At 49.8% G+C, this 22,445-nt stretch overlaps 1 protein-coding gene across 1 annotated transcript in view; it reads left to right on the top strand.

The window, feature by feature from the left end:
• The window catches only part of LOC143923370 (uncharacterized), a 76,680-nt gene extending 54,645 nt beyond the window's left edge, over positions 1-22,035 (top strand). The window contains exons 7-10 of the mRNA XM_077446995.1: positions 642-704; positions 793-812; positions 6,492-6,771; positions 21,166-22,035. Coding sequence (XP_077303121.1) covers positions 642-704; positions 793-812; positions 6,492-6,771; positions 21,166-21,323 — 521 coding nt within the window. The 3' untranslated portion in view covers positions 21,324-22,035. The remainder of the gene's footprint in view (positions 1-641; positions 705-792; positions 813-6,491; positions 6,772-21,165) is intronic.
• The last annotated feature ends 410 nt before the right edge of the window (positions 22,036-22,445 follow it).

Genomic DNA, 22,445 nt, shown 5'->3' with positions numbered 1-22,445 from the left:
CAAGATGAATCAGTCTTGGATCACCCACAGCTACCAAGCACCTGAAGCTGATGTAACAGAATAATTTTTTTAAATATCACATCCCTTCAAGACTGCCTATGCTGATGCTGAGTGACTGTCCTGTTATGTTGATTGTCTATCCTCTTCCTCCTCCGCTGATATGTTGGAAGAACATTTCTGGTTCTGGTTGATGCCATCAGCACAATTTTTCTGCCCCTGTTTAACAGGGGTGTTTAAGTACAATTTTTGATGCAATGCTTTGCAGCAGGGCTAATTCCTGCAATCAAAAAAGAGTATATGGGAGAGGTTGCAGTGTGGTGGCACCAGCACCAGTGCCTAAGGCCCAATTTTTCTGCCCCTGTTTAACAGGGGCGTTTAATTACAATTTTTTATGCAATGTTTTGCAGCAGGGCTAATTCCTGCAATAAAACTAGAGTATATGGAAGAGGTTGCAGTGTGGTGGCACCAGCACCAGTGCCTAAGGCCCAATAAAACCGTACAGGTTTAGGAGATATTCATTTTACCTACAGGTACGCTTTATTATAGGCTTACCTGTAGGTAAACGTTAATAATTTCGGTGTAAAACCACTTTAAGCGTTTATGATGAACTGTATAGTAATGGCGTTATTTTCTATTTCCAGTTGCTTTAGTTTCCAGAAATTCGTTTCAAGAAAACATAGACAAGATCAGGGAGATCCTAGAAAGTAAGTGGTCTGTGTTTTTGGTTGTGATCATTCCTTACATTTTTTTTTTTGTACCTTTATTGTGACTTAATTCTTTTGCTTCATCTAGGTACCTTCTCAACACTGACGGTAAGAATTTTGTACGATTGTATAGAATAATGAAATATTTTTTAGGCACTTCAAAAAATCATAAAAGTATACATTTATTCAGTATAAAACGGATAAAAAAAAAAAAAAACATTTAACACAATAAAAATCTTATATCACAGTATCAGGCTTATCTATAACTATAATGCCGCGTACACACGATCGAATTGTCCAGCGGAATTGGTCCGGCAAACAATCCGGCAATCAATCCGCCGGACTTTATAACGAACGGACTTGGCCACACACGGACGCTCCGAAAGTCTGGCGATTTGTAACGTGATGACGTACAGCACATATGACGGGACTAGAAAAAGGAAGTTCAATAGCCAGTAGCCAAAAGCTTCCATCTCGTACTTGCTTCGGAGCATGCGTCATTCTTAGTCCGGCGGACAAATTTTGAGTCAAAACTACTTTCTAAGTCTGCCGGACTTTACGATGAAAAAATTCTGCTGGAGCCCACACACGATCGAATTGTCCGGTGGACCGAGTCCACCGGACAATTCGATCGTCTGTACGCGGCATTATTAGACATCTCTCACATTGGGACTTACATGGCTCATATTTATGGTTAAAGAGGTTGTAAAAGCAGAAGGTGTGTTCTATGCATTAAGATAAAAAGCCTTCTGTGTGTAGCAGCCCCCCTCAGCCCCCCCCCTAATACTTACCTGAGCCCCCATCTCGATCCAGCGATGTCCATGAATCCCTTGGCTGTCCAGGACTATCCCTCCTGATTGGGTGAGACACAGCAGCGGTGCCATTGGCTCCCACAGCGGCTGTCAATCAAAGTCAGTTATCCAATCAGGGGAGAGAGGGCAGGGGGCACAGAGCAGTGGCTCGGCTCGGGTGCCCCCATAGCAAGCTGCTTGCTGTAAGGGGCAGTCAACAGGAGGGAGGGGCCAGGATCACAGAAGAGGGACCCAAGAAGAGGAGGAACCCGGGCTGCTCTGTGCAAAACCAACTGCATAGAGCAGGTAAGTATAACATGTTTGTAAAGGCTCTTTTTTAATAAAAAAATAACAATCACTTTAAGCCTGATGCTGTGATATAAGGCTTTTATTGTGGTAGAAGGTTTTTTTTTATCCATTTTATACTGAATAAATGTATACTTTTAAGAATTTTTTAAGTGCCTAAAAAGTGTATGTATGTAAAATGTGTCTATGCAAGGAACAAAAAAATCTGTTTGGCCAGAAGCAGTGATTTTTTATTTTTTTTTAACATTTTTAAAAACAAAAAATGCTTATGCCCCATACACAGGATCGGATTTTCCGACGGCAAATGTGCGATCGGAGCTTGTTGTGGGAAATTCCGACCGTGTGCAGGCTCCATCGGACTTTTTTCCATCGGAATTTTCCATCACACAAAATTTGAGATCTGGATCTAAAATTTTCTGACAACAAAATCCGATCGGGTGTAGACAATTCCGATGCACAGACCTCGGAATCAAGCCGAAAAGCCACAACTGGCTATTGAACTTCATTTTTCTTTGCTCGTCGTACGTGTCGTACGTCACCGCGTTCTTGGCGTTCGGAATTTTCTGACTTTGTGTGACCGTGTGTATGCAAGTCAAGTTTGAGCCAACATCCGTCGAAAAAGAAAAAAAAAGGGGTTTTGTGTGTACGCGGCATTAGATGCATTAAAAGTATCAAATTCCTTTAAATAAAATGCTGGGGAGGGGGGGACATACCATAAACTACACATTAGTGTGCACCCTCAGTACTACCTAGAGGTGGTGTACACACTTGTAAACATGTTACATATTACCCAGGGCAGTGCCCCCCCCCCCCTTTATTTGTTTGACATCCCCTTCTCTATTTGCCCAGAGAGTGGAAGTTTCTAATTTGACAGTCAGCTCCCATTTTTTTCAATGAGGTTTGGGTTTGGCCTCAAATGTCTTTGCTTGCCCGTACCAAACCCAAGGCAGTTCAGGTCATCACTAGACATGTGCAAAAGGAAAAAAATTGTTTAGTTTCGTTTCGTTTTAATTTGTTAATTCATTAATTTCGTTTAGTTATATTCGTTAACTTCCTTAAATTCGTTTTCGGATTTCGTTTAGTTTTCTACCGAATTCAAAAAATCGGCCACATTCGAAAGTATTTCAACCAAATTCGAAAATATTTCTACCGGATTCGAAATGATTTCAACATGATTCGACATTATTTCAACCGCATTCGAAAATATTTTGTGACCCGACTTTAGGGCCATGTATCTCGGGGTCACTTGGTGCTAGAAACTCAAAATTTGGATATGTTGTAGTGCTAGTACTATTGTGTTTGAAAACTAAATTTGGTGTTTCTAGCTATAAGTGACCCCGAGATATGTGGCCCCAAAATTGGGATGCAAAATGTCATTCTCTGCTGCAGAAAAGTATGCAAACACAATAGTACTAGCACTACAACATATACAAATTTGGAGTTTCTAGTACCAAGTGATCCCGAGATACATGGCCCTAAAGTCGGGTCACAAAATATTTTCGAATGCAGTTGAAGTAATGTCGAATCATGTTGAAATATTTTCGAATGCGGTTGAAATAATTTAGAATCATGTTGAAATCATTTAGTACTTCGGCTCAAATACAACACAACACCCTTCTAACTCAGTTCTCAGGAATGCACTTTGCCAGTAATCCATCCTCCGGCACAAAATTAATTAGCTGATTGGACTATAAGATTTACTTTGAGCTGACCTTTTGTTTCATTAGATCTTTAAAGAATTACCGAATCATCTCGAATTCATTCGAATTCATTCGTTATATTTCTTTCGTATTCGTTGTAATTTTTTTATTCGTTATTTTTTTATTCGGACATTCAGATGCATCCGAATGTCCGAAAGATGCAAAATTCGGCCGAATTTCGATTCATTACGAAGCGAATTGCACAAGCCTAGTCATCACTTTCACAGACCTGATAGATGTTCAGAGGCATATGATGGGGCTGATTAATGCTCACAGTTCCAGCCTCTGTTGCTTTACATTTTCTTTGGGTTGTGTGTTTGGTCTGTTCTCTGATCATGGGTATCCAAAGTCCCCACCACCTCCTGTTTTTGACAGATCTCTGAAGATGGGGGATCAGGTGAAGGCATGATATGGTCATGCTGGTGGCACTATGGTTATTCAGTCAGATAATTAAGGACAACTGGACTATGATATTACTGCACTGTTTTCTTACATGTGTAGCGATGACACTTTGGACAAAGTGTCTGTCATGTACAAATTTAGAACCCCATTAAAAATGTATTTTTAATGGGGTTCTGAGGGTTAATTGTATAGGTCTAACTTTGACATCAGTTTGGCTGGGCTGTGTTAGAGTTCTGCCTGGTCATGTGTACAGTGAGGTGCACATGACAGGTCAGAACCAGGCCTGGTTGAATGTTTTAGGTATTGGCGTTCCCCGAAACCAATCAGTGAGTGTGTCGGGCCCCGCTGAGGAGTCTGGGGAAGGGTACTTAAAGGGGTTGTAAAGGTAAATATTTTTTCACCTTAATGGCATTCTATGCATTAAGGTGAAAAAACATCTGACAGTCCCGGCGCCCCCAGCCCCCCCCCCCGTTTTACTTACCTCACCCCTCGAATGTCCCGCGCTTGTCCCCCAACGTCCTTTCCACCGTTCAGCCTGGCTGCTGATTGGCTGGAGTGGATGGATGGAAAGCAACGCAGCCATTGGCTCGCGCTGCTGTTAATCACATCCGATGACGCAGCGCGCCGGGGCCGTGTGATACAGCGAGCAGCTATAGCCGCCGACTGTATCACGGGAGCGCACCCGCAAGTGCTTTTTACCATGCGAGGGAGCTCGCGTGAACGTGAGAAGCACCTGCGGGAGGAAGCAGAGACAGCCGCCAAGGGACCCCAGAAGAGCGGGGCCACTCTGTGCAAAACGAGCTGCACAGTGGAGGTAAGTATAACATGTTTGTTATTTAAAAAAAAAAAAAAAATTCACTTTACAATCCCTTTAAGATGTTGAAGTCATGTGTTCAGGGTTCGTTTTTGGAGGCCATAGTGGCCTGTTACTGATTCTGGACCAGGGTAGCCCCGCGAGGGGTCCCGGTCTTGGGAGCGTGTGACGCTCCTCAACATGTTTCGGTTGGTTGGCCCCAATGGACCCGCCTGGTCTGGCGTAAGGATCCATCTGTTCCCGAGTCTCGGAACTGGCTGGTCCGAGGCGCAGTAACTGAGGATTCAAGGCGTCCGGGTGTGCTCTCAGCTTGGAGGGGCACCGCAGCTCGTGTAAGCGACCGGGGGAGGACCCTTCGGAGGAGAGCCAACAAGCTGGCATCCTGAGAAGTGCCTGGTTGCTGAGTTGTGAAGGACATTGACGAGTCCACGTTTTTCCAGTACTGCCAAGGAGACAGAGAACGTTCCAGGTACTGAGGAAAAAGGTTCCTGTTCACTTTCTGTTACAACTTATTCAAGGTCAGAGATTTCACAAGTTCCGGATCAAAGTGCTGACTGCCATAATCTCTGGCTAGAGGTTTGTTCAGATTTGAAGCACTCAGCTGCGAGTGGCTACTCTCTGGGTGGTATTAGAGACTTTTTGATATTAGCAGTTCAAGGTGCCTGAGCTTTTCACCCTTGCCCTCTGTTCCCATATGAGACTGTGTTTGTTGGATGTTACCCCTGCAAATAAAAACATTTCTAAAGGACTTTATTGGTGTCAGCATCCAAAGTTGCTGGGTACCAGGCATGTACTGGCCATTGGGACTACAGGGAGTTTCCTGGTGGGCCAATGGCTCAGTGGGCCAGTCAGGTGCAGTCCTGGAGCCGCTCCTCTCTGACAGTGAGCGATTGCGATTTCACTCCTGTTAGGAAGAGCAGCTGCCGTCACTTGCTGGAGAGAGCATTAGGCTTTCTGCTCCCTCCAGCCTGCAGGGGGAGATAGACAGCTGGCAGACCTTCCATTCTCTCTCCCCTTATCACTTGTCACTTATCACATGACTGGAGAGAGGAAGGAGAAGCTGCCTTCAAAACTGTGAGTACACGTGGGAGGGGGAGGAGAGGGAGGACACTCTGATGTAAGGAGAATTGCTGATGGAGACACTCAAAATTAAAGTGGGCCGGCCATGATGAAGTCCAGGGCCAAATTTTTGTCCCAGTCCAGCCCTGTTGGGTACTAACCCTGGGAACCCCTAGACGTGGAAGAACAAGCCAAGCGGAGGTAACCTGTAAGCCCAAAAGTCAAGGCCGCCCTGCCAAGGGTTATGGCCGCTACACATGAATCTGCAAACTTGAAGTTTCTGGGTGTGCATCCCTCTTGAATTCTCTAAGGGTAGGAAGGGGTGGGGGAGCTCCAACTGTTAGATGTTTTTTTTTAAGTTTAGTTTATGAGAATGCAAAAAAGGTGGAAGATTTCATGATGGGCAGGAATATGAATGACAAGAGAGATTTTGCAATGAAAATCCCTAGGAGATACTGTATAAGAAGCCAGGATGTGACCACCTATATATAAAATATTCGGTTCACGTGGACTGACTCTTATGCCGCGTACACACGGGAGGAATTTACGACGTGGCATTAAAGGAACTTTTGTGTTCCCAGGTTTGATGACAACCCAAGGCCAATGTGGACTTTTAGTTATGGATTTAGATTAGTGTAGATTAGATTAGTGTACAATCATTTCTCTTTTTTTCTGTTATCTAATGATTATTATTTTGGTATCTTTCACTGTACAGTGGTATTTTGCAGCACACCACACAGTTGGGATTTTTTCAAAATCATCAGAGAGTGACTATGAATGGCTTATCAGTGAACTAAAGTCAAAGCCTTTCCAGAGCGCAGTATCTATTGTCCGTCCTCACCACATCTGCAATAAGAAGCGCAAGTTCAGGGAGGCCGTCTCTCAGAACACGTTTGGTATTTTGTATCACACTAAGAACAGCGGACGGCTCAACATTGTGGACGTCACCAGCTCCTTGTACGATGAGGAGCTGAAATATATGTCTGAACATCTAGGTAAGAGGTCATCACATACTGTATCCAGCTGATTCCTAACACAGATGATTATCTGAGTTAATGCTTTGTTATGTTGTGGTTGATTTACTAAATGATTTACTAAAGGCAAATAGACTGTGCACTTTACAAAGTGCACTTGTACTGTGCAAGTGCAGTTGCTCCAGAGCTTAGTAAATCAGGTAAAGCTTTACTTTCCAAAAATACCCAATCACATGCAAGGAGAATTCAAAAAATTGCATTTTTGCTTGCACATGATTGGATGATGGAAGTCAACAAATGCTTATGCTCATGTTCTCAGCTTTGGAGCAACTGCACTTTGCAAACTGCACATTTTATTTGCCTTTAGTAAATGAACCCCATTGTGTTATGCTAAGTTTACCCCCAAAATGTGATCTGCGTTGGAACACTTTTTACAGGCATTTGACAGACAATGAGCAGGTGATATGGCACCTTCTCACTGCATGTTTTGACCCCGTAAACCCTGCACTCGAGGCCCCCGATAGGGAAAACAGGAGGCGCAGGAGTGCCTGGCAAGGTTGCTGGTAGGCGAGCTGGACCAGAACTGAAGCAGAAACTGGAACGGACCCAGGAACAGCTGTCAAACTGAAAACTAGAGCTCAGGCAGGTGCAGGCAGATTCAGTGGAAGTGTAGGTACACAGGTCCAGAGGAGGTGGACACTGGAGCAGGGTCAGGTGCAGGCAGGTTCGGCAACGGGCTGGCAGCGAGGTAGCAGAAGGAGCAGGCAGGAACGGGGTCTCAGGTACAGGCAGGTTCGGCAACAGGCTGGCAGCGAGGTAGCAGAAGGAGCAGGCAGGAACGTGGTCTCAAGTACAGGCAGGTTCCGCAACAGGCTGGAAGCGAGGTAGCAGAAGGAGCAGGCAGGAACGTGGCCTCAGGTACAGGCAGGTTCGACAACAGGCTGGCAGCGAGGTAGCAGAAGGAGCAGGCAGGAACGTGGTCTCAGGTACAGGCAGGTTCGGCAACAGACTGGAAGCGAGGTAGCAGAAGGAGCAGGCAGGAACGTGGTCTCAGGTACAGGCAGGTTCGGCAACAGACTGGAAGCGAGGTAGCAGAAGGAGCAGGCAGGAACGTGGTCTCAGGTACAGGCAGGTTCGGCAACAATCTGGCAGCGAGGTAGCAGAAGGAGCAGGCAGGAACGTGGTCTCAGGTACAGGCAGGTTCGGCAACAGGCTGGAAGCGAGGTAGCAGAAGGAGCAGGCAGGAACCTGGTCTCGGGTACAGGCAGGTTCGACGACAGGCTGGAAGCAAGGTAGCAGAAGGAGCAGGCAGGAACGTGGTCTCAGGTACAGGCAGGTTCGGCAACAGGCTGGCAGCGAGGTAGCAGAAGGAGCAGGCAGGAACGTGGTCTCAGGTACAGGCAGGTTCGGCAACAGGCTGGAAGCGAGGCAGCAGAAGGAGCAGGCAGGAACGTGGTCTCAAGTACAGGCAGGTTCCGCAACAGGCTGGAAGCGAGGTAGCAGAAGGAGCAGGCAGGAACGTGGCCTCAGGTACAGGCAGGTTCGACAACAGGCTGGCAGCGAGGTAGCAGAAGGAGCAGGCAGGAACGTGGTCTCAGGTACAGGCAGGTTCGGCAACAGGCTGGCAGCGAGGTAGCAGAAGGAGCAGGCAGGAACGTGGTCTCAGGTACAGGCAGGTTCGGCAACAGGCTGGCAGCGAGGTAGCAGAAGGAGCAGGCAGGAACGTGGTCTCAGGTACAGGCAGGTTCGGCAACAGGCTGGCAGCGAGGTAGCAGAAGGAGCAAGCAGGAACGTGGTCTCAGGTACAGGCAGGTTCGGCAACAGGCTGGCAGCAAGGTAGCAGAAGGAGCAGGCAGGAACGTGGTCTCAGGTACAGGCAGGTTCGGCAACAGGCTGGCAGCGAGGTAGCAGAAGGAGCAGGCAGGAACGTGGTCTCAGGTACAGGCAGGTTCGGCAACAGGCTGGAAGCGAGGTAGCAGAAGGAGCAGGCAGGAACGTGGTCTCAGGTACAGGCAGGTTCGGCAACAGGCTGGCAGCGAGGTAGCAGAAGGAGCAGGCAGGAACGTGTTCTCAGGTACAGGCAGGTTCGGCAACAGGCTGGAAGCGAGGTAGCAGAAGGAGCAGGCATGAACCTGGTCTTGTTTACAGGCAGGTTCGACAACAGGCTGGCAGCGAGGTAGCAGAAGGAGCAGGCAGGAACGTGGTCTCAGGTACAAGCGGGTTCAGCAACAGGCTGGAAGCGAGGTAGCAGAAGGAGCAGGCAAGAACGTGGTCTCAGGTACAGGCAGGTTCGGCAACAGGCTGGCAGCGAGGTAGCAGAAGGAGCAGGCAGGAACGTGGTCTCAGGTACAGGCAGGTTCGGCAACAGGCTGGCAGCGAGGTAGCAGAAGGAGCAGGCAGGAACATGGTCTCAGGTACAGGCAGGTTCGGCAACAGGCTGGAAGCGAGGTAGCAGAAGGAGCAGGCAGGAACGTGGTCTCAGGTACAGGCAGGTTCGGCAACAGGCTGGCAGCGAGGTAGCAGAAGGAGCAGGCAGGAACGTGTTCTCAGGTACAGGCAGGTTCGGCAACAGGCTGGAAGCGAGGTAGCAGAAGGAGCAGGCATGAACCTGGTCTTGGGTACAGGCAGGTTCGGCAAAAGGCTGGCAGCGAGGTAGCAGAAGGAGCAGGCAGGAACGTGGTCTCAGGTACAGGCAGGTTCGGCAACAGGCTGGCAGCGAGGTAGCAGAAGGAGCAGGCAGGAACATGGTCTCAGGTACAGGCAGGTTCGGCAACAGGCTGGAAGCGAGGTAGCAGAAGGAGCAGGCAGGAACGTGGTCTCAGGTACAGGCAGGTTCGGCAACAGGCTGGCAGCGAGGTAGCAGAAGGAGCAGGCAGGAACGTGGTCTCAGGTACAGGCAGGTTCGGCAACAGGCTGGAAGCGAGGTAGCAGAAGGAGCAGGCAGGAACCTGGTCTCGGGTACAGGCAGGTTCGACAACAGGCTGGAAGCGAGGTAGCAGAAGGAGCAGGCAGGAACGTGGTCTCAGGTACAGGCAGGTTTGGCAACAGGCTGGCAGCGAGGTAGCAGAAGGAGCAGGCAGGAACGTGGTCTCAGGTACAGGCAGGTTCGGCAACAGGCTGGCAGCGAGGTAGTAGAAGGAGCAGGCAGGAACGTGGTCTCAGGTACAGGCAGGTTCGGCAACAGGCTGGAAGCGAGGTAGCAGAAGGAGCAGGCAGGAACGTGGTCTCAGGTACAGGCAGGTTCGGCAACAGGCTGGAAGCGAGGTAGCAGAAGGAGCAGGCAGGAACCTGGTCTCGGGTACAGGCAGGTTCGACAACAGGCTGGAAGCGAGGTAGCAGAAGGAGCAGGCAGGAACGTGGTCTCAGGTACAGGCAGGTTTGGCAACAGGCTGGCAGCGAGGTAGCAGAAGGAGCAGGCAGGAACGTGGTCTCAGGTACAGGCAGGTTCGGCAACAGGCTGGAAGCGAGGTAGCAGAAGGAGCAGGCAGGAACGTGGTCTCAGGTACAGGCAGGTTCGGCAACAGGCTGGCAGCGAGGTAGCAGAAGGAGCAGGCAGGAACGTGGTCTCAGGTACAGGCAGGTTCGGCAACAGGCTGGAAGTGAGGTAGCAGAAGGAGCAGGCAGGAACCTGGTCTCGGGTACAGGCAGGTTCGACAACAGGCTGGCAGCGAGGTAGCAGAAGGAGAAGGCAGGAACGTGGTCTCAGGTACAGGCAGGTTCGGCAACAGGCTGGCAGCGAGGTAGCAGAAGGAGAAGGCAGGAACCTGGTTTCAGGTACAGGCAGGTTCGGCAACAGGCTGGCAGCGAGGTAGCAGAAGGAGCAGGCAGGAACCTTGTCTCAGGTACAGGCAGGTTCGGCAACAGGCTGGCAGCGAGGTAGCAGAAGGAGCAGGCAGGAACGTGGTCTCAGGTACAGGCAGGTTTGGCAACAGGCTGGAAGTGAGGTAGCAGAAGGAGCAGGCAGGAACGTGGTCAAAACAGGCCGAGGTCAGATGCAGGCAGATAAGCAGGGATAGTCAGAAGCAAGCTGGGTAGGGTCAACTGGAGCAGAATACAGGCAAACAACAATCAGGGATCTCAGGTAATGCTGTAGACCGGACAGCACCGATCCAAGGAAGTAAGGCAGTTTAAATGGTTTGTTAGCGCCACAAACGTCACTGGACGTGCACATGTGTGCCTGTGCGCACCAATGTTGGCATTTTGTGCGGCACTAGTGCGCAAGCGTGTGCGCGCGAGCATAGGTGCGTGCATGTGCGCAGGTTCGTGCAAACATGCCCACGTAGCCCTTCTCAGTGGGAGATGTAGAACAGGGGGACATCTATCATCGCCATCTTGATTGCTGGTGCGCCCTTCCTGACAGCCCCATCACAAGGTATGTTTTATGCAGTGGCATGTGTGCAAGGGCTGTGCCATGCCTACCCCTAGCGTAGGTAGTCAGGCACTATAGCTGGCTCCTGTGTTCTTCACCTGTAGCAGCCCCATTTCCTATAAGGCAAGCAGGCCTACCAATACTCTGTTGCCCCCAGGTCTTATATACAATGTTATAGTGCCTGGCTGCAACTTCACAGCAGGCATGAAGTGAGCAAAGCAAACAGTACTGAGCTGAGCACAGTGAACAGGTACTTGCGACTGTCAGACAGGCAGAGGGTCAGTGACAGGCCAGGTTTAGGGCAGGCTGAGTTCTGAGCGTAGTCAATATCTGATCTGAGGTTATCACTAAGGGAATCCAAACTAGCAGGTACAGGAACAGGAAAGACAGAAGTGTGTATTGCACAGACTACCACAAGCAAGATCCTGAGGGTTTGGCTGGCTTAAAACAAGTTTGGTCTCCACCCAGAGACTGGCTACATCACCAGGTGGACGGGCAGTCAGGGAGAGTGCAGCTCAGCAAAACCAGGATGCAGGAATTTGAACCAGTAGGTATCATGGAGGAGGAGCATTGCAAACTCCTGACACAGCCCTACCACCCCCTCCCCCCCAAGGAGGGGGCCCCCGGACCCCTTTGAAGCAGGTTTGTCAGGATTCTGGTGATGGAAGTTCCGTATAAGTCTGTTAGTGTGAACATCTGCATCTGGGACCCTAGAATTTTCCTGAGGACCAAAGTGCATCCAGGCCACCAGAGAATGGACAGAATTCCTTACTGTCCTGGAGTCCAGAATATGTTGCACTTTGTATTCTTCCTATCCATTTGAGCTGGGGCTGAGACGAAGCAATGGTATCCTTCTGAAGAGAATTTAGAAGAGAAGACATTAGGGATCCTCACTGAGTCAGGATGTTGTAGTCTAAAGCAGGGGCGTTGCTAGGTCTACTAAAGATCTGGGGCTAGAGCCCATAGCAGTGTAGTAAAGAAAGTCATAAGCTTGGGTGGGCATGCCCATGTATATAATATACGTGTGTGTGTGTATATATATCCCCAGAGAGCCCCCCCTTGCATCAGGGTCCCCAGAGAGCCCCCCCTTGCATCAGGGTCCCCAGAGAGCCCCCCTTACATTAGGTTTCCCAGAGAGCCTCCCCCTTAAATTAGGGTCCCCAGAGAGCCTCATCTTGCATCAGGGTCCTCAGAGAGCCCCCTCACATTAGGGTCCCCAGAGAGCCTCCCTTGCATCAGGGTCCTCAGAGAGCCCCCCTTACATCAAGGTCCTCAGAGAGCCCCCCTTACATCAGGGTCCCCAGAGAGCCCCCCTTACATCAGGGTCCCCAGAGAGCCCCCCTTACATTAGGGTCCCCAGAGAGCCTCCCCTTGCATCAGGGTCCTCAGAGAGCCCCCCTTACCTCAGGGTCCTCAGAGAGCCCCCCTTACATCAGGATCCTCAGAGAGCCCCCCTTACATCAGGGTCCCCAGAGAGCCTCCCCTTGCATCAGGGTCCTCAGAGAGCCCCCCTTACATTAGGGTCCCCAGAGAGCCCCCCTTACATTAGGGTCCCCAGAGAGCCTCCCTTGCATCAGGGTCCTCAGAGAGCCCCCACCCATTTACATCAGGGTCACCAGAGAACCTCCCCTCCCCTCCCCTTGGTGACCCCTGCAGAGACTTGGGGCTATGGACCCCAGATTCGGGGCTATAGCCCCAAAAGCCACCCCCTAGTGACGCTACTGTTCTAAAGGATATCTGGTTAACAGTAGAGAAATATATTTGTAATTTGTATCCGGTTAACCTGGTGAATAACTTTATAAGACATAATAAACCTAAGGGACAGTTTCTTTGAGGAAACTCTGAGTGACATATTTCTTGTAGACAGCCAGACTCAATCCCCAACCTTAATCTAAGGAGCCTGAAAGCGGAGGCCACCCACAAAACGTTTATGGGCAGCAGAACTTGAGGACATGTTAGCCTGGATGTGTGTCCCAGGGTGTTCAGGGGACAGGCAAAGATAGGGGCAATCCAGAGGGCTTGAGTTTTTCGGGACTGGCAAGCTTTTACCTATGAACATGAATGTATATGGAGAGAGGGCCACCAAAGCCTGCGAGAAACCAAAGAAAACGTGTTTAGTGTTCCCTGGTTCCCGTCTTATCGCCATGGGCTTTTCTAAAGCACTTTATCAGAAAATCTGACGAAACGCGACAGTTCATCCAAAATGATCTTAAGGGACAAACATTACATTTTTTATTTATTTTTTTCCATACGATACCGGATTGTATATTCATAAGAGCAAGACCACGCATGCATGGAAACTAAAGACTACATTACAATAGAACACATGACATCACTTGCAAAGTTGTATTCTGTCGCAAGAGAGTTTTTGTAAGTTTAGTAACTTCTTCATTTTCTATACGAGGCTAGTATTAGAAAGTAAAAAAAAAGTTGTCAATCATTCGTCTGATATTCTCATCATGTGTATGCGGCTTAAAGTGGAGGGGAAATGACCAGGGGTAGATTGGGTGGAGCACTAGACTGAGCCTTTAAAATAGAGTCCGAAAGGTCAGGGGAAAGGGCCTCAACGTCTACTATTCATACTACTTCTACTACCACAATTCCTACTATTCCTACTGCAGTTACTACCCCAACTACTACTATCTCTACTTCAACTTCTACTGTTCCTACTGATGCTACTACCTCCATTTCTACAATCCCTACAGCTGCCACTATCCCCGCTGCTACTATTCCTACTGCTACTACTAAACCTAACTACTACTATTCCTACTACTGCTACTACCCTGACTACTACTGTTTCTACTGCTGTTACTACACCAACTTCTACTATGTATACTACTGCTACTACCACAATTCTTAGAATTACTACTGCTGCTACTATCCCAACTACTACCATTTCTACTGCAGCTACTACCCCAACTTCTATTTTTTCTGCTGACGCTACTACCACAATTACTACTATTCCTACTGCTGCTACTATCCCAACTACTACCATTTCTACTGCAGCTACTACCCCAACTACTACTATTCCTAATGCTGATACTACCCCAACTACTGTGTCACGTACCTGGTGGTAGAGCCCGACTTGCAGAAGGAGACCTCTCTTGCAGCTCCGACTCGAGAGCCCTGGTAGTGTATACAGGTGACTCAGGAGTCAAGAGGAGCACGAGTGTCTGGCAGGATCAACAGCTGGGTAAGGAGTGCTGGATCGGAGGGGAGCTGGAAAGCAGGCAGGTGCAGGAAGCTGAAGCAGGACAGCAGGCAGAGAGGTTGAAGCAGGACACAAGTGCAGGAGTTCTGGCAGAGGTAGGACTTCAGGCAGATGCTGGAACCAGTACAGGAGATGGGCAGCGGATGGCACCGGAACAGAAGGCTGGAAGCAGAGTCGTCAGGCAAGCCGGGTCGGAGGTCAGGCGGACAGCAGAAGTACCGAGGATCAGGCAGGTGGATGGTCGGACGAGCCGGGTCAGTAAGCGGACAGGCAGCAAGGTACCGAAGGAATAAACAGAAGGGAGGTCAGGCAGGCCGAGGTCAGATGCAGGCGGATAGCAGGAGCAGTAGGTAAACAAGCCGGGTCAACAGGTCACAGGAAGCAGGTTCTCAGGATCAGGGTACTAGCACGCTGTAGATCAGACAGCAAGAACTGGATGTGACCAACTGGACTAAATAGCCCGCCTGGCGCCAACGAGCGCACACACGCGCGCACGACCGCGCGCGCGCACCCGCGCACGCGCGGACGCGCGCACCCGCGGACGCGCGGCGGAAGGTCCGGGCTGATCGCTGCTGGCAGGATCTTCGTGACATTGCCCCCCCTCAAGGGGCAGCCTCCGGATGCCCAACCGGGCCCATCTTTCCGGGTGCAATCTTCTGAAAGCTTGGATTAGGGTCTTTGCATGGATATTTTCCACAGGCTCCCAAGAATTCTCCTCCGGGCCGTAACCTCTCCATTTAATTAAAAATTGAGCTTGGTTATTCCTTTTCCTACAATCCAGGATAGCTTCAATTTCAAATTCTTCCTCCCCGTTCACCATTACAGGGTCTGGGGGGTTCACATTCCGGTCGGGAAAAGGATTGGGGACAAAGGGTTTCAACAGGGAGACGTGAAAGACAGGGTGGATCTTGAGTGAATCCGGGAGCTCCAGCTCATAGGCTACCTCGTTGATCCTCCTCCTTACAGTGAAAGGGCCCAGGAATTTGGGGCCCAATTTCCTGGAAGGACACGACAATCGAAGATTTGCGGAGGATAACCATACGCGGTCACCTGGTTCGAGCAGCAATTCACCCCGCTTCTTCCTGTCGAACACTTCCTTATTCTGTTCCTGGGATCTTGCCATGGTCTTCTGTAGTAGTTGGTTGTTTGAAGAGAAAAAATTTATAGTCTCCAAGACTGCTGGCACAGAACATACGGGAATGGAATTAGGAAGGAAAGCTGGATGAAACCCATAGTTAGCAAAAAACGGACTTTGCTTGGTAGCAGAATGCACGTAATTATTATAGGCAAATTCGGCCAACGGGAGCAGTTTGATCCAGTCATCTTGGGAATAGGATGAAAAACAACGGAGGTATTGCTCGAGAGTCTGATTGGTCCTCTCGGTCTGACCATTCGTCTGAGGGTGGTAAGCGGTGGAAAATGACAGCGTAATTCCCAGGACTCTACACAGCGCTTTCCAAAACCGTGAGGTAAATTGCACTCCGCGGTCAGACACTATATTAGTCGGGATTCCATGGAGTCTAATTATTTCCCTGATAAACGTCTGGGCCGTCTCGGATGCAGAGGGGGTACCCTTCATCGGGATGAAGTGGGCCATTTTAGACAGCCGATCTACCACCACAAAGATGGCAGTATGCCCAGCTGCAGGGGGCAGGTCGACGATGAAGTCCATAGACAACATCTTCCACGGCCTATCTGGGATGGGCAGAGGTTTCAGTAACCCCCAAGCTCTGGACCTACAGGTCTTGCTCCGGGCACAGGTGGTGCAGGACTCCACGTAACTCCTACAGTCCTTAAGTACTTGGGGCCACCAGAAGGTACGTTGAACAAGATCAGCGGTCTTATAGGCACCAAAGTGCCCTGCTAGAGCATGGTCATGGCAAAGTTCGAGAATGCTCACTCGCAAGCATTCGGGTACAAAGATCTTGCTGCCGTACCAAAACAGTCCATCCCTGACCTGTAACTCAGTTCCAACGGTGGGTGTTGGTCCCATGGAAGCTTGTTTCAACCGCGAGAGCAGATCTTCCTGTAACAGGAGAAAGTTCCCTGGGGCCAGGATAGTGTCAGGGGGTGGAGTTCCTTCGGATTTGTGGAACATCCTAGAGAGGGCATCGGGTTTCGTGTTCTTGGAGCCGGGCCGGTAAGTAACATGAAAAGAGAACCTGGAAAAGAACAGGGCCCACCTAGCTTGTCGCGGTCTCAGCCTCTTTGCAGATTTCAGGTACTCCAAGTTCTTGTGCTCTGTGTAGATCAGGATAGGATGAGCAGCTCCTTCTAACAGGTATCGCCATTCTTCCAGGGCAGATTTAATGGCCAGTAATTCCCGATCGCCTACGTCGTAATTTCTCTCCGCGGGGGACAGCTTTCGGGAAAAGAAGGCAATAGGAAAAAGTGAAGCTTGGGTACCTTGTCGTTGGGAGAGGACAGCTCCAACAGCGATTTCAGAGGCGTCTACTTCCAGGACAAATGGTAGGGAAGAATCGGGGTGTTTTAAGACATCCGCGGAGGTAAACAGTCTCTTGAGGGACTCGAAAGCGACTTGAGCTTCCGGGGACCAGTGAAAACGCACCCCTTGCTTGGTTAGCTGCGTGATTGGGCAGATGATAGCGGAGAACCCCTTGATAAATTTTCTATAGAAATTGGCAAAGCCAACAAAACGTTGGACCCCTTTCTTGTCAGTGGGAGCTGGCCAATCAAGGATTGCAGAAATCTTTTGTGGATCCATCCTTATTCCTTCAATGGAAATAACTAGGCCCAGAAATGAGATACTCTCTTGTTCAAACGCACACTTTTCAGCCTTGGCGTACAGCCCGTGTTGCCGGAGCCGGTTCAGGACACATTTAACGTGTTTGCGATGGGAGTCTAGAGAAGGGGAAAAAATGAGGATATCGTCAAGGTAAACAATGACAAACAAGTCTAAATAGTCCCGGAAGACATCATTAATAAAATACTGAAAGGTAGCGGGAGCGTTGCACAGTCCGAAGGGCATCACCCGATATTCGAAATGCCCAAAGCGGGTTCGAAAGGCTGTCTTCCACTCATCCCCACTTCTGATACGAACCAGATTGTAGGCCCCTCTGAGATCCAGCTTAGTGAAGATAGAGGCGGTTCCCAGTCTCTGAAATACTTCCGGTACCAGAGGAAGCGGGTATCGATTCTTTATAGTTATCTTATTTAACTCTCTGTAATCGACACAGGGTCGGAGGGTATGGTCTTTTTTTTCCACAAAGAAGATGCCTGCACCCGCTGGAGAAGTGGAGGGTTGAATGAAGCCTTTCTTCAGGTTTTCGTCTATGTATGTCTTTAGGGTTTCCTGTTCCAGTTCGGTCAGTGGGAAGATCCTGCCAAAGGGAATTTCAGCCCCGGGAAGAAGTTCAATGGGACAGTCATATGCCCGATGGGGCGGCAGAGATTCTGCCCCCTTCTTACTGAAGACATCTAGGTAGTCGTGGTATACTTCGGGAACGGATTGGCGAAGCTCGGAATCGGAATCCAGACATAGTAGGGCAGAAGATTCGCCAGAATTTTTCAGGAGACAGTACTGCTGGCAGTAAGGAGAGAAGAACGTGATCTCCCCAGTGACCCAGTTAATAGCAGGGTTATGGGCCTGCAACCATGGCATGCCAAGGATGATTGGAAACAAAGGAGATGGAATGATGTCCAAGCGGAGCAGTTCCTGATGCAGGTTAGAGACAGAAACTGAAATGGGGGTAGTCTCTTGCGTAACTGGTCCAGATCTTATCGTGGAGCCATCGGCCAGGTAGATGGAGAGTCCTTGAGCCTTGTACAGCAAAGGGATTTGGTGTTTACTGGCAAAAGAAGAGTCCATGAAACAACTACAAGCCCCCGAGTCAATGATAGCGGGGACCTGCAACGTCTTTCCTGGGAGCTGCAACGAGACAGAAAGGGCGAGGTGAGAAGAGGTCTTAAGCCAAGCAGTAGTAGAGCCAGACGAGACAGACATGCACTTACGAAGCTTGGCCGGACAGTTCCTGACGTAGTGCCCAGGTTCCCCGCAGTAGAGGCACAAATTGTTGACCCGACGACGTTGGCGCTCCTCCACCGTAAGAGCAGGGCGAAGGACTCCGAGCTGCATAGGCTCAGAGGTATCAGGTGCTGGAACAGGACCAGGAATGGGAGCCGGATGAGAGTAGTTAGGTACCCGAGGCAGCATCCAGGTGGGGCGAGTGAGCCCAGGACCTCTTTCAGCTCTTCGCTCCCTCAGCCGTCGGTCAATTTGGATGGCCAGATTAATCAAGGCATCCAGAGTTTGTGGGATTCCCACACGGGCCAGTTCATCTTTCAGTGGGTCTGAGAGCCCCATCCGAAACTGGTAGCGAAGGGCCGCATCGTTCCAGTCCGTATCAGTACTCCAACGGCGGAACTCAGCGACATAGTCCTCTACGGACCTACGCCCTTGCTGAAGGGTATGCAGGGCAGCTTCGGCCGTGGCGGAGAGTTGAGGGTCCTCGTAGAGCTGGGCCATCGTATCGAAGAAGGTGGTCAGGTTGGTTAGGACCTCTGCTTTCTGTTCCAGTAAACGATGAGCCCAAGCTTGAGGATCTCCCAGGAGTAAGGACACCACGAATCCCACCTTGGTGGCTTCAAGTGAGAAGGTGCGAGGCTGAAGGGCAAAGTACAGTTCACAAGAGTTCCGGAACGCTCTGAATTTACTTCGTTCCCCGGAAAACTTTTCAGGCATGGGAACCCTTGGTTCGGGAGGCAGCATTACCACCGTCGGAGAAGGGGTGCTTGAGCCGGCAGTAGACGGAAGAGACCCCTGAGTGGTTGTGGGCGAAGTGAGAGCTTGGACCCTTTCCTCCAAACGCGTGTAACCCTCCTGGAGACTCTTAACAGCCTGGGTGAGGCCAGCCAGATGCAGACAAAGTTCGTCCATGGGAGAGGCTCCCTGCGCGGGCTCGGACATGGCTGTCTGATACTGTCACGTACCTGGTGGTAGAGCCTGACTTGCAGAAGGAGACCTCTCTTGCAGCTCCGACTCGAGAGCCCTGGTAGTGTATACAGGTGACTCAGGAGTCAAGAGGAGCACGAGTGTCTGGCAGGATCAACAGCTGGGTAAGGAGTGCTGGATCGGAGGGGAGCTGGAAAGCAGGCAGGTGCAGGAAGCTGAAGCAGGACAGCAGGCAGAGAGGTTGAAGCAGGACACAAGTGCAGGAGTTCTGGCAGAGGTAGGACTTCAGGCAGATGCTGGAACCAGTACAGGAGATGGGCAGCGGATGGCACCGGAACAGAAGGCTGGAAGCAGAGTCGTCAGGCAAGCCGGGTCGGAGGTCAGGCGGACAGCAGAAGTACCGAGGATCAGGCAGGTGGATGGTCGGACGAGCCGGGTCAGTAAGCGGACAGGCAGCAAGGTACCGAAGGAATAAACAGAAGGGAGGTCAGGCAGGCCGAGGTCAGATGCAGGCGGATAGCAGGAGCAGTAGGTAAACAAGCCGGGTCAACAGGTCACAGGAAGCAGGTTCTCAGGATCAGGGTACTAGCACGCTGTAGATCAGACAGCAAGAACTGGATGTGACCAACTGGACTAAATAGCCCGCCTGGCGCCAACGAGCGCACACACGCGCGCACGACCGCGCGCGCGCACAAGCGCGCGCACGGACGCGCACGCGCGCACCCGCAGACGCGCGGCGGAAGGTCCGGGCTGATCGCTGCTGCCAGGATCTTCGTGACATTCTGCTATTTCTACTGCCGCTACTACCCTAGCTACTACTATTTCTACTACAACTACTACCCCAACTGTTACTATTCCTACTACTGCTACTACCCCAACTACTGCTATTTCTAGTGCTGCTACTACCCTAACTACTACTATTTCTACTACAGCTACTACCCCAACTGTTACTATTCCTACTACTGCTACTACCCCAACTACTACTATTTCGACTGCCGCTATTAGCCCAACTACTGCTATTCCTACTACTGCTACTACCCCAACTACTACTATTTCGACTGCCGCTATTACCCCAACTACTGCTATTCCTACTACTGCTACTACCCCAACTACTACTGTTCCTACTGCTGTTACTACACCAACTTCTACTATGTATACTACTGCTACTACCACAATTCTTACAATTACTACTACTGCTACTATCCCAACTACTATAATTTCTACTGTTGCTACTACCCCAACTTCTATTTTTTTCTGCTGATGCTACTACCACAATTCCTACTATTCCTACTGCAGCTACTACCCCAACTACTACTATTCCTAATGCCACTACTACCCCAACTACTGCTATTTCTACTGCCGTTACTACCCTAACTACTACTATTTTTACTACAGCTACTACCCCAACTGTTACTATTCCTACTACTGCTACTACCCCAACTACTACTATTCCTACTACAGCTATTACCCAACTACTACTATTTCTACTGCCTCTACTACCACAACTACTGCTATTTCTCCTGCCGCTACTACCCTAACTGCTACTATTCCTACAGCCTCTATTACCCCAACTACTGCTATTTCTACTGCCGCTACTACCCTAACTGCTACTATTTCTACTACAGCTACTACCCCAACTGTTACTATTCCTACTGCTGCTACGACCCCAACTACTACTATTTCAACTGCAGCTATTACCCCAACTACTACTATTCCTACTGCCACTACTAGCCCAACTACTGCTATTTCTCCTGCCGCTGCTACCCTAACTGCTACTATTCCTACTACACCTCCTCTCCTACTACCTCAACTACTGCTATTCCTACAACAGCTGCTACTATCACATTTGCAGCATTGTTCCTATGCAAATATTTTGGCATGGACATCATGTATTGACTGTATAATGATGTTCTTCATACACAGGGAAGGAGAATGTGATTGTGGTGGTTGATGATCTGGAGGACAACGGAGATGGAGAGAAGACCCGGATCCTGAAGTGTCAGCCCAGTATTGTAAAGTTGGCCAGAGAAATCTTCCTATTCAGTGCAAATGACAAACCTGTGATGACATCAGTGAGATAACAGAGGAGACATAAATCATACATACATGGAAATACTCTGCTGTTGTTAAAGGACATTTCTTTAGCTTTTATTAAAGTAATCCCTGGTGATCCCGCCATAAACATCCTTGTTCAGACACTTCCTATTATGGGGTGACCGCTGTCCCTGCATTGTGCTCCTGTGTTGTCACCCTGTCACACGTGGCCCCCCGGTGTAGACTACAAGGGGCCCCCCACTGACACACATTCTGTTGGCCTAGTCTCAGGAATCTGTTCCGAAGCAATGATGTGCAGCCAGTGCAGGAAGTCCATCTCTGGTCAGCCAATCCTGCGATTGAAGCACCTCTTCTGTGTTACAGCTCAGTGCTGCTGATCTCCTGCAGCCTCTCTGCAGCCACTTCACGTAGGCCTGCACCCCAGTCATGGTGAATGGTATTTCTCAGGACAGGTTCCCTGATGGTGACACCAACGGACACCACACTCCCATGTCATGTGTGTGGAAATAGCCACTGTACTGGGATCTTGGGTAACAGGGTGACAACTCAGGAGCACAACTGGGAGACGGGGACAGAGTGTTGTCACCTTAGAACAGGAAGTGTTTAAACAAGGACCTTCATGGCAGGATCACCAGGGATTATTTTAATGCAATCTGCAAAATATATAATATTGAAAATGACTTTTGAAATCACATTAATATGGTAAAACATGTTTATTATTTGAATATTTGGGTGTACTCCCATTTAGGGCCGGTTCACACTGCGAGGCGAGGCGAGGCGACACGGCTCGCCTCGCCTCGCTCCCGCAAGTCGCCCCCGTTCTGTACAATGGAACCGTTCTGAGAGGAGCGACTCGAGTCGCTCCGACTCAGAAAAAAGGTTCCTGTACTACTTCGGGGCGACTTCGGGGGCGACTTGCATTGACTTCTATGCAGAAGTCCTCTGCAAGTCGCCGCTGACCCCCCCTGCAAGTCGCGGCGAGGAGGTCGGAGACGCCTCGCCGTGGCTCGCTGTGTGAACCGGCCCTTAATGGTTTTACATATCTTGATAATGAAGACATTTCCGGGATGGATATCTTCAATCTTTTTTTTTTTTTTGTATATTTATCAACAGTGTAAAGCTTGTCTTGTTTTGATGTAATCTTCAAC

Source organism: Lithobates pipiens, unplaced genomic scaffold (genome assembly GCF_037356315.1).
Source record: "Lithobates pipiens isolate NorthernLeopardFrog02 unplaced genomic scaffold, aLitPip1_a1.2 Scaffold_22, whole genome shotgun sequence".
In the NCBI taxonomy this organism is placed as follows: domain Eukaryota; kingdom Metazoa; phylum Chordata; class Amphibia; order Anura; family Ranidae; genus Lithobates; species Lithobates pipiens.
This window is presented reverse-complemented; position numbering and strand designations above follow the sequence as displayed.